We start from the raw sequence: 14249 nt of genomic DNA on the forward strand, positions 1-14249 counted from the left end.
TCCCTAAGGTTCCCTCCAGCTCCAGGCATTGCCCAGCAAATTCCCTGCACCTCTGCATCCAGCATCCAGCCAGAAAAGGCCAGGAGGTGCTATTTTGGGATTAAGTTCCTGTTCTTCTGGAATTGCTCTGTTTTCCTGTCTGGTACCTATTGCTTTCTAGACAAAGCCAAGGTAACCGGCAGCATTTTCTGCTAACACAGTCCTAGAGCACTCTTCTTCCTCCACCACCTCCTCGTCCTTGTCCTCCTCCTCCTCCTCCCGTGGCTCTGTTGCAGCCTTCACCTGTACCAGACTACATTATCCCAGCCCTCTGCCTCCTTGAAGAAGTTGCCAGTAGCAATACCATAAAATCAGCAAATACCAATGTGCCAGAGAATATATTTAAGTCTGTTTAAACACATTTTTGTGTGACTTAATCTATTTTTAAGCCCAGGACTCCCACTAATGCTATATATTAAACCTCTTTGCTGTCTCCAGAATGTATTTCATTGACTGGCTGGCATCTGGCATTAGCCATTCAGGAAAAACTCAGAGTAAGCAATTGTAGCTTTTTTAGGTCAGCACTTAAGGTGCAGGAGCTGCTGGTATCAGCAAGAGGAGAGCTTGAATCCTGATAGATCACAGGGCTTTTTTCTATGGCTGAACACCAGGACTACAGGGTAACCTCTTACCGGGTCTGCATGGCTCACTGAACAGCAGCACAGGGAAAACCACAAGCGTTAGTCACACTAGACAGTTATCAGCTTAGCAGAGGAGCTGGAAATATTTTGCAAAAGCTAGGAAAAAAGAATTTTTCTCCCCCATGCTGAGCTGCCTGCAGGTTCCCTTTCAAAGCCGCATCAGTAATATTGAGAAGAGGCATCTGATTTAAAGCCAAATGCCTTTTACTGAAAAGACTGTAAGATTTCTGTTTTTCAAAAAAAAAGAACTCTGAATTCATTAATTATTCTGAACAACGTGGGAGAGGATTAGAGGATATGTGAGTTCCCTTATTACTTTTTGAGCCACTTCAGCCTCATGCCCGTGCATGGAAGCTCCGGTATCGTATCGTACAGATCAGTATCGTGTCATGCAGATCACTCTATCTTTGTCTGAACTGAGCAAATTGAAAGTAAGCCAGGAGAAGCAAAGCCACCGCTGAGATTCTTGCTATTTGAATATAAAACATTGCCTAACTAGAGAGGGAAATCGTTTGCATGATGATCAAAAACGCGCTCCTGGTTAGGTGAGCTGTTTTGCCTCACCGACCAGCAGCGACCTGATGGGTGGGACTGGGAGAAGGGCGAGGAGGAGGTTTGCCTGTAGCTCATCAGTGCAGATCTCAGCCTCCTAATTCAAAGGGAAGGGTACCCCCGGCCTTGCTGGAAAGCAAAAATAGCTCAGCAGACAGCCAGCAAAGTTGAAGCCTGCATCTCTCTAACTGCCACTGCCTGTGGGAGTGGATGGAAGAGGTTTCTGACTGTATTATGTCAACAAAGCACCATCTAGTGGTTATGGCACCCAGGGCCTCCCCGCCCGCCCAGAGGCAAGCTTTGCCCAGCTCACCCACGGCAGCAAGATGCCGAAACATGGCTCGGGAGCCCACGCCAGCCCTGTGTCCAGGAAAGCTGTGCCCCCCCAGACCCGCAGGTTTCTTCGGTGTAAAACACAATCGTTACTGCCCCCAGCCTGTGCCTCCTCGGTCATGTCATTGTCTTGTCTTCCCTTTCTTCTGCCTGGGCCAGCCGTGGGCAGGGCGAGGGTTCTCGGTGGGCAGAGGGGCTGCAGGGTAGGCAGCAGGCTTGTGCAGCTGGGCAGGTCTGGGGGGGTCGGAGGGCTGCTGCTGCATCGCCAGGCGTAGGCTGCGGTGTAGGCTGCTGCACTGCAGGCGTAGGAGCGCCTCGCAACGCACCAGTGCATGCAGTTGACTTTGCTTGTATCCAAAGTTCTGCGTTGCAATCCCAGCTTGGGCTGCCCCAGCCTTGTGCCCTATGTTGTTTTTTTCACCGCAAACTGAGCACAGTGAAAAGATTCAGCAGAACTGGTATCTGCAGCCTTGACTCAGACCTTTGGCCTCTGCCCTGCTTAAGGAGAGAGGACAGCTTGGGATAGGCACCCCAATTCCTTTGTTAGCTGCCATTTGCTCACTGTTGGGGCTTTCCTACCTGATGTGAGGCCAAGACCAGTGTGGGGGTGAGAAGCCAGCTGCCCCAGGGCTTACCTGCACACCACCCACCCCAGCAGCATTTGCTCCTGCCTGAGGACCTCCTTGGGGTCCAGATCTTCTGCTCAGTGACACAGATAAGCAGAGCTAAGGCAAACCAAGAATGAGACAATGCATCCCTCTCCTTAGCCCACCCTGATCTCAGTCTCAGAGCAAAGCAAAGGACCAGGTCTCAGTTATTGGCAAAATGGAAGTTCCAGGCAGCCCTTTGTCTGGACCACCCTGGATTGTCAGTCCCACGCCACCCTGCTCCAGTGTGGCAACACAGCTGGAGCTCTGAACTCTGAGCTGAAAGGACGTGCTGCTGTTGCTCGGGGATCTGCGCCAGGGTCAGATCTTGCCCGGCACATTAGTTGGTGTTTAAACCTAAGAGTTTTCCAGAAAGTAGGTACCAGCCCTAAAAGCCTCCCAAGTGCTGAGCACGTCATTACGTTTTCATAAACTGTTAATAAATGCTTACCCCAGTGGTAGGGATTTAGTCAGCACATGCTTCATCTTTTCTTGTCCCTGAGCTAGGTGCCCAGGGACGGCAGTTGGCAGGCTGCAGCGTTGTGGCTGTAGATGAAAGGTGCCTCTGAAGTTCTTCAAAGCAATTTGTTATGAAGTGGTGCGTCCCCTCCAGATGTGGGCATCGTGTCACACCCCCAGGCTTGCAGCGCCCACGCCTTTGGCACTTTCAAAGCCATGCATTGTCCCCTGTTCAGGTTTGAACCCCCAGGTGTGACACTGGAAGGAAGTCTGTTATTTGCTTTCTTGCTCTGTGGTTGGCAGCTGAGACTTTGAAGCTGGTTAGCAAGTGATGGATGATGACATCTGACAGGCAAAGCTGATGGGAGTCAGTGTTTTCTAGCAGATGCATTTATCTGGCAGGGCAGAGATATCCCACGCTGCAACTGATTTCTTTACTGTGCCAAAGGAGGAAAACAGAGCGGGACTAAAGGACTCGCTGGAATCCAGCTTATGTAATTAAAAAAAAAAAAGGAATCCTGATTTCCAATAAAGAAACTTCATAAATATATGAGTTTATGTTGGAGCGTAAAGTAGTTTGTCAGCATCAAAATTGTGGCTGTCAGCATGGAGGAGTTTTATTCTTCCTGGCAAGGACTAGAGTCGCTAACAGTGTGTCCTAGACTGTTGTGAGCTACAAGAACAAGAAGTTAGTTCCAACCCCTTTTTCAATCTGCGTGAAGTGTTTAACTCCAGCTTTAGCATGCCTGGGAGAAATCAGTGTGTGATCTTCAAAACTATTCATGTTGCTGTTGACCTTAGAATCATAGAATGGTTTGGATTGGAAGGGACCTTAAAGGCCGCAGGCAAGGACACCTTCCACCGTACCAGGTTGATTGAAGCCCCATCCAACCTGGCCTTGAACCCTTCCAGGGAGGGGGCAGCCACAGCTTCTCTGGGCAACCTGTGCCAGGGCCTCACCTCCCTCACAGGGAAGAATTTCACCAGTCCCAACACCAACCCCTGAGGAACAGCACTTGTCACTGCTCTCCACTTGGACATTGAGCAGTTGACCACAACTCTTTGAGTGCGACCACCCAGCCAGTTCTTTACCCACCAAGTGGTCCATCTGTCAAACCCACGTCTCTCCAATTTAGAGACAAGGATGTCATGTGGGACAGTGTCAGATGCTTTGCACAAGTCCAGGCAGATGATGTCAGTTGCTCTTCCCTTATCCACCAGCACTGTAACCCCATCATAGAAGGCCACAAAATTTGTCAGGCATGATTTGCCCTTAGTGAAGCCATGTTGGCTGTCACCAATCACCTCCTTAATTTCCATGTGCCCTACCATAGTTTCCAGGAGGATCTGCTCCGTGATCTTGCTGGGCACAGAGGTGAGACTGACTTGCCTGTAGTTCCCCAGGTCTTCCTTTTCTCCCTTTTTAAAAATGTGGGTTTTGCCCTTTTCCAGTCAGCAGGAACTTCACCGGACTGCCACAACTTCACAAATACGATGGATAGTGGCTTAGCCAGTTCATACACCAGTTCCCTCAGGACCCGTGGATGCATCTCATCAGGTCCCCTGGACTTGTGCTCCTTCAGGTTCCTTAGATGGTCTCAAACCTTCAGTTGATCCCTCCTGTTACAAGCCTGGTGTTTGCTTTGCTGTGTGAACTAGTCATTTGGGTGAGAAACCCCCCTGGTCTTGCCTGACTTGAGAACTGTTCTGCTGCATATCCTGTAGCTTTGGGCTTTGTCTGATGAGCTTTGAAGCAGTGCCTTACCGAAGGCTCGCAGAAAGTCACAGATACAGTGCAGTAAGTTGTGTTTCTGCTGCTGGTTGTTACAGAACCACCTTCAAGGGACTTAGGGTGCTTTTTAGTAAGGTTCTGCCCACTTGTACATCTGATTGAGTTGTTAACACTTATCAGAAAAAGCTGCATCTGTAAATCCTGATTGTGATGTGTGGGCTGTGTGTCAGAGGTTGCCTCAGTCTCTTTGGGAGACCCTTGCTAATGGTGGCTCAAAAGGCAGGTGCAGAGACCTGAGCAGCTTGGCTTGGTGGCAGCAAGGTGACAGCCACAAGCTGGGACTGCACAGGATCAGGTTGAGCGTTAGGAAATTTTCCACAGGAGCATGGCACAGTCGGGGACAGGTCTCCAGAGGGGCGGTGGATCTCCATCTTGAAGGTTTTCAAGATCTGGCTGGACAAAGCCAGGCCTGACCCCTTCCACCACCCCGCTGTCATTCACTGATTGTCTTCTTGTTTCTTGCAGGAAGAAGAAGGTGAGGATGCAGATATCTCTTCTGGTCCCTCAGTCATTAGCCACAAGATGCCTTCCGCCCAAGCCTTTCATCACTTTGCTCCTCGTTACTCTGAGATGGGCTGCGCTGGGATGCAGATGAGAGATGCTCATGAAGAAAACCCAGAGAGCATCCTTGATGAACATGTACAGCGTGTGATGAAGACACCAGGCTGCCAGTCTCCAGGACCTGGCCGCCACTCTCCTAAGCCACGGTCCCCAGAAAGCGGCCACTTAGGAAAGCTGTCAGGGACACTAGGAACAATTCCTCCAGGGCATGGCAAGCACGCAACAAAATCAGGAATGAAACTGGATGCAGCTAACTTATACCACCATAAACACATCTACCACCACATCCATCACCACAGTGTAATGAAACCAAAAGAGCAGATCGAGGCCGAGGCCACGCAGCGAGTGCAGAACAGCTTTGCTTGGAATGTAGATTCACATAACTATGCAACAAAGTCACGAAACTACACTGAAAACTTGGGCATGGCCCCTGTCCCCATGGACTCTTTAGGCTACAGGTGAGTCAAGGCAACACCCAACGGGGGTCCCAGAGCCATGGCTTCTCTAGGAAGCTCTTTCGTAAATGGGCTGTGGTGTGCTCGTGAAACAGGGTGGTTGAACAACGTTTTCTCGTGAAAGCCTGTGCTGGGACATGGTTTGAGGGCCTCTCACTGCTCTTCCTCTTCAGAAATGTATATGTCCCCTGATAACCCTTATAGACCACTTTTCCCCTCTGAGACGTGGTGCTGAAAGACACCCTCTAACCAGGATTTTTAGTGGCCTGGGTTATAAACTAGTTGTTCTGCTCCTTAAAGCAGCAGAGGTGCTTAGATATTGCAAATGCTGGTCTACTTCCCCATGCATCAGGAGTTGCTAAGTACAGGGCTGTGTCTCAGGGTCTGGGTAGCAGAAACTGGTCTCCTAAGGTGTTTATAAGAGAACAAAAAAGCCCTCCTTATTGAAAGGCCTAACCCATTCACCAGAAGGGCTCTTTTCTCTTCCTAACAAAGTGATGGATGCTGCAGTGCTGCTGTGGCATCCTGTGCGAAGGGGACATTCTCTGGGGCAGGGGACCCTCTGCCCAGGAAAGATATACTGCTGCCTTACGGGCTTTTGTCCATCTTGGCTGTTTGAATTCCTCTGTCCCCTCTGTGATGAGCGGGGAGGGTGAAGCTCCTTCTCCGCTCCGGGTTTTGCTAGTCCTGTTACTGGATGACTGCAAAGGTGAGAGCAGAGCTTGGGGCTGCCTGGGATAAGGGACGGTGATGGAGCAGCCACAGGGGAGAGCTGTGCTGGCTCCTCCAGGCTTTGGCTTTGGGGTGATGCTTTGCAGCGTACCAGGGGTGAGATATTTAGTGAAGGCAGGTGTCTGGGTCTGCAGTGGGCAGGACCAGCTTTCTGGGGTGGCAGGAGGGAGGCAGAGGCAGCTGAAGCTAGCTGTTGTCCAGGGAGGGAGAAGCGGTTAACTCTGCCCTGTTTCCAAGGGGAAAGGGTTGTTGCTTCAACAGAGCATGAACATGGCCATGCTGGGTCGGCGCAAAGCCCCATCTAGACACAGGACTTCTCTCCAGCATCAACTACAGCACATATTTGAGGGTACATTCAGAGCTGTCCTTCCTCTGGCACAAAATCCCAGGTCCTGACAGTCCCCGGCTTAGGAGCTTCGCAAGACAAGAGTTTGCATCCAAATGGTCTTGTCTGGTCACCAGCAGTCCTTGCAGTGGTTTGTCTGACTCCCTTGTTGAAGCCAACCGGGCTGCTGTCCCCCCAGCCCCCCCAACTGTGTCTGCAGGATGATTACAACTGGCAGAAAAAGGCTTTTTTTTTGTTTGCACTGAACCTGCTGCTGGAGAATTTTATTTGAGACCTGCTAGTCCTTGTGTGGGGAGAAGCAGAGAAGTTGTCAGTTTGCTCTGCCTTTGTAGATCTTCAGCAACCCCTCTCAAGTCTTTTTCCCCAGAAAATCAGCAAAGCTGTCTGAGGGCCTGTTATTCCTCTGTGATGTTAAGGTTATTTTTCCTATGTGTGTTAGTGAGCATGCAGAAGCAGAGGTAGGGAGGTCCTATGGAGTAAAGCAGGGGGGTGATTAGGACAGTGGGGGTCCCATGAAATTACAGGTTGTGGCAATGACAGGCCAGCACAGGTGAATTCTGCGTGGCCTCATGAGCATGGGGCTGCCTGGCTGGGCACACGGGCATGCATGTGGGCAAGGAGCAGTGGGGCTTCTGTAGGAGCCTTTGCTGCAGCCATACACATAGCCAGACTGTCGGCTACTGCCTGGAGTCCATCTGGCTATGGTGTTTGGGATGGCTGTGCTTCCCAGTGCACGAGAGCCTGGAGAAGGCAGCCCCCCCTGCCAGGATGTGAACTTCCACCGTGATGTGAAACCTCAGTTCAAATCGGGGTGAGAAGCGAATGTTGGACAGTATCAGTTGGGGTATCAGTGAATCTGGGGGGTGATGGGAAGGGCTCAGACCTCGGTCTGACATGGAGAGGCAGCCAGCAGATTACAGCACCAGGATGAACCTCCTGCTCCGAGCAAAGAGACGGGGGTTTAACACAACCCTTCATGTGGCAGAAGATCTATTGGGCTTTTTGTCACATTGCCGTGGCTCATTTGGCCAGAGGAGAATCTCCCTTTCCCCACGGGTGGCTGGACGGAGGAGCCTGCTGTGCCTAGGGCTGGCCAGTCTTGCTCTTAGCCTCAACTGCAGCCTGGTTGGTTTGAGCTATGGCAGAGCCAGGGGGCTGTGGAAGGCAGCTGGGGCCACATCTGCACTGGAGGCAGCACCGGTCCCTGGCAGGGCTGAATATGTGTGGAGATAGACATGGCCATCCCTGCCGCAGCGTGCGGTGGCTTGGCTTAGGCAAAGCGCTAATGTCTCAAGCTTTGTTCTTGCAGTGGGAAAGCAAGTCTGCTCTCAAAAAGAAATGTTAAGAAGACCGATTCAGGGAAAAGTGATGGTGCCAACTATGAGATGCCAGGATCTCCTGAAGACGTGGAGAGAAACCAGAAGATCCTTCAGTGGATCATAGAAGGAGAGAAGGAGATCAGCAGGCATAAGAAAACAAACCATGGGTAAGGGCTGGCAGAGCAAGGGGTCTTCACACTGTTGTATTGCATCCCCTACAATGTGGTCCAGCAGTCTGCCTTGTTCCTGGAGACCTTGGGAAGACAAGAATTCACCAGGCACAAGGGTTTAGACCCTTTGGAGACTGAGGATTGCTTGGGGGCTGTAGGGCTGGTTTTTCTGAAGGATGACTTGTGGCCATGGGGGGGAGGTTGCAGCTCCAGGAGAATCACAAATTGCTGCTGTGGTTCCGAGGGGGATAAAGCTCAGTATTTTTCCTTTAAGCATTTGCTGTATGTAAATGCCTGGTAGTCCCTGCAAGGTGCTGATAGAAATGTAGGACCTGCTGCATGGGAGCCATTTAGTCCTCAGTAAGCGGTTTAGCGCAGCTCAGGGTTGCCCAGTGTTTCGGCTTGCTGGGAGCATCCTCTGGGATGGTCTCACCTGCCTAGAATGAAGCCAAGGACGTGGCTGTGTCAGGAATCTCTCTGGAGTCAAGTAGATCTGCAAGCATAGATCCTTAATCACAGTCTGGTCAGTTTGGCACAAACAGTGCTTGCCAGGTGTCATCGAGAGGGATCTGGGGTCTCATCCCCACCAACGCAGTTGTGCTGGTGGCCGAGTGGTGAAACTGCTGGTGGTTTCTTCTCTTGTGGGACAGTAGAGGCTGGGGCAGGTTGCACTGCAGGCAGCTGGGACCGAGTGCCAGAGCCATGGGCAGTGCCAGGCCACCGTGAAGTCAGGCAGCAGGTTCTGCTGCTGGAGCTGGGGAAGGACGAGAACATCCCTGCAACATCCCTTTCCCTGGAGATGCCGACCAGCAGCTCATGGAGAGGCTCCCAGCCTGGGAACATAGGCAGCACATGGAAGGGCATCTTCTGGAGGAAAGTCACAAACAGTAGAGCTGCCTTTTGCTTGTTTTAATGAATTGTGCACTTGATGAGAGCCCTTAAACAGATCTGTGGGCTTCATGTTAGGGTTGGGTTGCTTACCCTGATATCTCAGGACTTGCTGCCCTGAAATCTTCTCTAGAGGTGGATGGTGCTCCCCTCTGCCTTGGAAACCAGACTGTAAGGAGCTTCCCAGTGGTGCCCGTGTCCAGCTGCAGAAGCAGTAGTTCCATCTAGGAGTGACTGTGTGTGCCTGTGCAAAGCGGCTCCGTGGCCTCTGTAAAACCTTTGTGTTTGTGTGTAGCTCTTCAGGTGCTAAGAAGCAGCTGTCCCATGATATGGTCCGACCCTTGTCCATTGAGCGACCTGTGGCGGTGCATCCGTGGGTCAGTGCCCAGCTCCGAAACGTCGTCCAGCCTTCTCACCCCTTTATCCAAGATCCTACCATGCCGCCCAATCCAGCCCCCAACCCTCTCACCCAGCTGGAAGAAGCTCGCAGGAGGTTGGAGGAGGAGGAAAAAAGGGCCGGAAAACTCCCCCTTAAACAAAGGTATGGCAATAGGGGCTGATTGTGCATGGGAGGGAAGGGGGAGACTGCTCTGAAGGGGGGCAGCTGAGGGAGATGTCCACGTCGTCTGCTCTGGTCTCCAGCTCCCAGCACCAACTGGGTGGAGGCACCTGCAGAGAGGTCTGAGAAATCTGCCTCAGTCCCTCTGACGTGGTGGTGTGAATGCCAGAACCCACCTTGAGGGCCTTATGGTTTGTGGATGGAGAGGCTGGAAACACTCCTGGCAGGGTGGGGAAGGGGCTGCTGAGAGCTTGAGGAGGAGCTGGGCAGGGGGAGCGTGTCTAGAAGGGACATGGTATGGCAGAGCTCTCCCCCCAGTACCTGCTGACTTTCCGCTCATTCACACTCGCACAATGATTTCAAAGGTTGGTGCAGGAGCGGAATTCAGCAGCATGCAGCAGAATTAAGTGTGGAAGAATATGTATTTGCTCTTTACATCACCCGCAGGCTTCTGGCAAAGGCTGCTCGTGGCACCTGAATGAGAGCACTGCACTGTGTCCTGCTGCAGCAGCATTGCCTCGCTGCATGGCCGTATCCAAGTCACTGCATTTTTTTGTGACTCAGCTTAATGCCTATTACAGAGCTAATTCTGCTCGGGTGTTATCTTTCAGGGAACACTATTTGCAAGGCACATGGAGCTCTCAGATGAAAAGCGTTTTGGAAGTGCTAGATAATTACTGTTAACAGCTAAAAGCACTTTGTCCATTGTAAACCTTTCACAGCTTTATAGCTGTCTTCTGAGAACTTGAAACTTTGCAGTCTGAGTCTTAGAAACATGAATGTGATTTAAAAAAGCTCTATTAATTGCCAAGTCCCAATTATTTTTGCTTGCAGTGACCATGTAGCAGACTTCTGTGTATTTATGTTAGAGCATTGATTGAACGCCAGGTAATTAGAGGGCTCTCCCAAGTCAGGTTAAGCCAAGTTTATTTGATCTGTTGGTGTGATTGGATAGGGTTTATTAGTAGAGCCGTTTATAGTCGTACTAAATTCAGGCACCTTCCCCAGAAATGTTCAGATGCAGATACACACTTTGGAAACACAAGCCTGGGCTATATGCATATGCAATTAATATTCTAATAATAATTTGGCATGTATTGTAAGCGTAGCTTTTGTAGGAACCCCATGGCATTGTGGTAAGTGCTGTGCAGACCAGCGGGAGGACAGGCTGAGTAGTCCCAGTGCTGGGCTGCTTTGCTTCTGCTGCCTCTCTGTGAGGTCTGGCTCTTGTCCCGGTGGTGCAGGGATCCCCCTGACCTGCCCCGTGTGGGGAACTGCTCATGAAAAGCAAATGTGCCCATGTCCTGTAGCAGGCAAGAATGGATGCCGCGGTCCCCAGGGAGCTAAAGATTTCTGGATGTTGAAGTCTCTCTGCTGGATTTTGGCAGGATTGGGTGCTCTAGCTGAAGCACACCTGAGCTAGCAGCTTTTTAGAGAGCGCCTGCTATGGTTAGCACAGGAGCCTGCCTGAAAATAGACCCCACGGCTTTTTTGAGATCAAAGGAGAAACAGAGAGGGGACCTTACGTGAAAACACCATTTTTATCAGTCGGGAGCTTTGAAGAGCTCTGGGAAAATGGAGCCAGTGTCCCAGGTTTGTCAGCAGCCTTGGGGAAGCACAGTCCCAGCGGCAGGAGAGGTGGAGGTGAGCCAGGAGGCGTCCCTGAGGCCCCGGCTTGGGCGGGCTGCCGGAGGAGAGTGCCCTGTGCCAGCTTTGTACGGCCAAGCTGACCTTGCGGGCATGGTTACCCCGCTCACCGGCCACTCCCCTCTGACACAGCCCTCACCAGCAGTGGCCTTCCCCAGCTCTTGGGGTGCCAGCAACCCCCCTCCCACCCCAGCACTGCCCTGCTAGAAATAAAGGAGGCTCCTGCAGTGCCTGTACTGGGAATCATAAATATTCATCCAGAAATCAGACTTCTGTTGCAGAAAAAGCCTTTTTCTCCCTGTTCTTGGAGGGGCAGTGATCTCTGAGATAGCTACCTGGCTGCTGTTAGCAAGCAATGCAGGATTAAGTGTCTGATGCTGAATGACCTGCAGCTCCAGCGTGCACAGCACTGGTGTCCCAGTGACCATCAGGTTTCTTCCATGTACAGCCAGGTTTTGAGCCATTTTCTGTAGCTCGGTGTCACAGTTCACTTACGGTTGCAGTTGGATGAAGTAATTAGTACCAGCTCTGCAGAGAAAAGATTTTTGCAAGCAGTGAGAACATTAGCATGATCTCAGTTTGGAATTAATTGTCTTGGGCCAAGCCTGGAGGAGGAGCAGAGGTGGTGGCTGGGACACCTCTCGAGGTAGCATCTGCTGGGTGCATTTCAGGCTTTCCAAAGCTCTCCAGCCCCGGGGCTGAGTTGGAGCGAGCTGAGCCCCTCACCTCTGCGTTGCAGTGAGGTTGGATTGGTGCTGTAACGCAGACTTAGTTTCCCTGTCACGGCACCACTGGGTTATACGGCTAAGAAATCAGGATTAAAATGCAGATGCCATAAGTCAGGTGAGTGCTGCTGTTTCCTTACTGGGTAACACTTTGTGTTGGTGACAAATGCAGCAAAGGGAGGCGATCCCAGAAGGGGCAGGGTGGTGGTACTTGGCTGTGTTTCTGGGTCACGCTGCCACCCAGGAGACGGGTGCAGGTGGAAGCTTTAATGAGGCAGGGCTCGGAGATGGTCTGGTGGCCTGTTTGGGTAAGCTGTGGTCTCGGGAGATCTCTTGGCAATGATGAAAGCAGAGACGGTTGTGTTGTCTCATCCTCCTGAGAGCAGCTCTTCCAAAATTACATTTTCAGTGATTTTGTATTCATCAGCTCTGCTTCAGCCTGCTAGAGATCGGTGGCTGTGGTTTGGGATGTGTGTGGATTCTGCTCCTGGCCAGCTCACCCTGCTGCACGGCCTTGTTCGGCCCCAGGAGCTCAGAGGCACTGCAGCCATCTGCCCTTGCTTTGATTTATGGCAAAAGTAATCCAAAGCCGTGGGGGTTGTTTTTCACTCTAGCTCTGTGAAGCAGCACAGAGTTTCTGCTTTTGGGCATCATTTTGGGCATCATTTCAGGCAGATCTCTGCTCTAGAAAGAGGTGAGCAGTGGAGCCGGGCTGAGCACATTCAGAAATGGCCTTCCAGGGATGAATTACGTGGCAGGAGGAGGAGGAGGAACGAGGCTCCCAGCCACCAGCACGGTCCCCCTCTTGCTTCTACCTTGGCAGAGCTCAGGGGTGTCCCCTCCATCTCCCCAGGCAAAGAATGGCAGCCCAGGGGGGACCAGATTTGCTGCCTGTGCAGGGCACGTAGCTGTGTCCCCAGGCACACAGCAGCTCTCTCTTAGTCATGACTTGTTTCTAGTAGGATTAAGAGAAATTTAGGGACTTTGAGGTTTTCCAAACCCCTTCAATTAACTTCTGGCTCACAGGGTTCACAGAATTTGCCTGAATTTATGACCCATTTTTCCTTTAAATGCCTCTTTTTTTTTTTTCCAAGGATGACTCAATTCCTTAATGTTTTTCTAGCTAAAGGGCATCCTGTGCTTTGATATGGGGATGGGAGAGGCTCCGAGAGCTCTGCTGGCACCAGGAGCGGACCCTTGCCTCTCCGGATGCTGCATCTTTTCCAAAGGTCTCCCAGGCAGAGCAGGCACCAGGAAGGTTGTTCAGTTGAACTTCAGACCTCTTATGCCTTTAGAAAGAGGTGAAAAGATTGTGTCTGGTCTTGGTTTGCAGTGCCGATGTTTACGTGGGCATGCCATTAAAAAGGTGCTCTGCCCGCGAGCCAATGTTTAAAGGTTAGGGTCAGAGTCATTTCCAAAACTGTGATTACCTCATGTGCTTGGCAAATTCTGTTTTTTATAGCAACTTTCCAGTCATGTAAATACAAAATCATCTTTTTTATCCAGCATGCTTTTTAAACAATTTTTTTAAGCTGCCAAATTTGGTTTATGTGACTTTGAAAGAGAAGGCTGCCTCTGGCTTAGACCACACATGCCAAGTTACCAATTTGTGTAGGCTGCACCAATGTTTGTGTAGCATTTACAGCACCTCAGATGAAAGGCTCTACAGAAGGGCAAAGTACCCTGATTTTTATTATTGCTGCTTTTGTCTACCTCTGAAAATGGGGTTAGGACAGGGCTGGAAGCTTTCAGTCTAGTGATGGCACCACGTAGCAGAACCCCAGTGTGTGGGCTGGAAGCAGAGACCAGACCAACATCCTGAGAGTAGGAAAACACAGAAGATTTAAAGTCACTGAGGTTTTGGGGTTGGTGGCTGCTTTGCCACTCTGCATGGATGGGATGGGCAGCAAAGCCTCCAGGGCACGTCCCACTGGGAGCTCCCTCCCCTCCAACCTCCATCTACACTGGGAGAGTGGGAGAACTCCTGTCTGCACAGCCCTGCAGATGTAGGTCAGCTGAAAGCCGTGCTGAGCTATTTTGACCACAGCAGCAATAATCCTGAGTAGTCTGAGCATTGTTTGCGTTACCGTCCCCCAGCGTGCATCCAGCCCTGCGTGCTCGGTGTGCACCAGGAGCGTGCTCTGCCTTGCCCAGAGCTTACTGATGACTCCCCAGGCCAGTGGTGCTGTGGGAAGGGCCATCCCCTCTCAAAGCCCAGGGACGGGTTTCTTCAGCACAAAGTGGCTGAGCTAGAACCTGCGCCCTCCTTGTAGCTGTGGTCTGGCCCCATCCAGCCTTTCCAAGTGCCGTTTGCTCCTTCACCTGGAGGTCAGAGCAAAGGATGCTCCTGAGGGCCCTGGGTGTTAATTCAGCACCTCCATCCA

General features: G+C 51.4%; 1 protein-coding gene across 5 annotated transcripts in view; it reads left to right on the top strand.

Moving 5' to 3' along the window:
• AXIN1 (axin 1) overlaps positions 1–14249 on the top strand; it is a 76787-nt gene that overhangs the window by 59656 nt on the left and 2882 nt on the right. For all 5 annotated transcript variants that reach the window (XR_012631057.1, XR_012631058.1, XM_074885410.1 and 2 more), the window contains exons 6-8: positions 4929–5482; positions 7867–8043; positions 9230–9475. Coding sequence is in view for 3 of the 5 variants with exons in the window: in XM_074885410.1 (XP_074741511.1) it covers positions 4929–5482; positions 7867–8043; positions 9230–9475 (977 nt within the window). In the remaining 2 variants the exon portion in view is untranslated. The remainder of the gene's footprint in view (positions 1–4928; positions 5483–7866; positions 8044–9229; positions 9476–14249) is intronic.

This window comes from Strix uralensis, chromosome 16 (genome assembly GCF_047716275.1).
Source record: "Strix uralensis isolate ZFMK-TIS-50842 chromosome 16, bStrUra1, whole genome shotgun sequence".
Taxonomy (NCBI): domain Eukaryota; kingdom Metazoa; phylum Chordata; class Aves; order Strigiformes; family Strigidae; genus Strix; species Strix uralensis.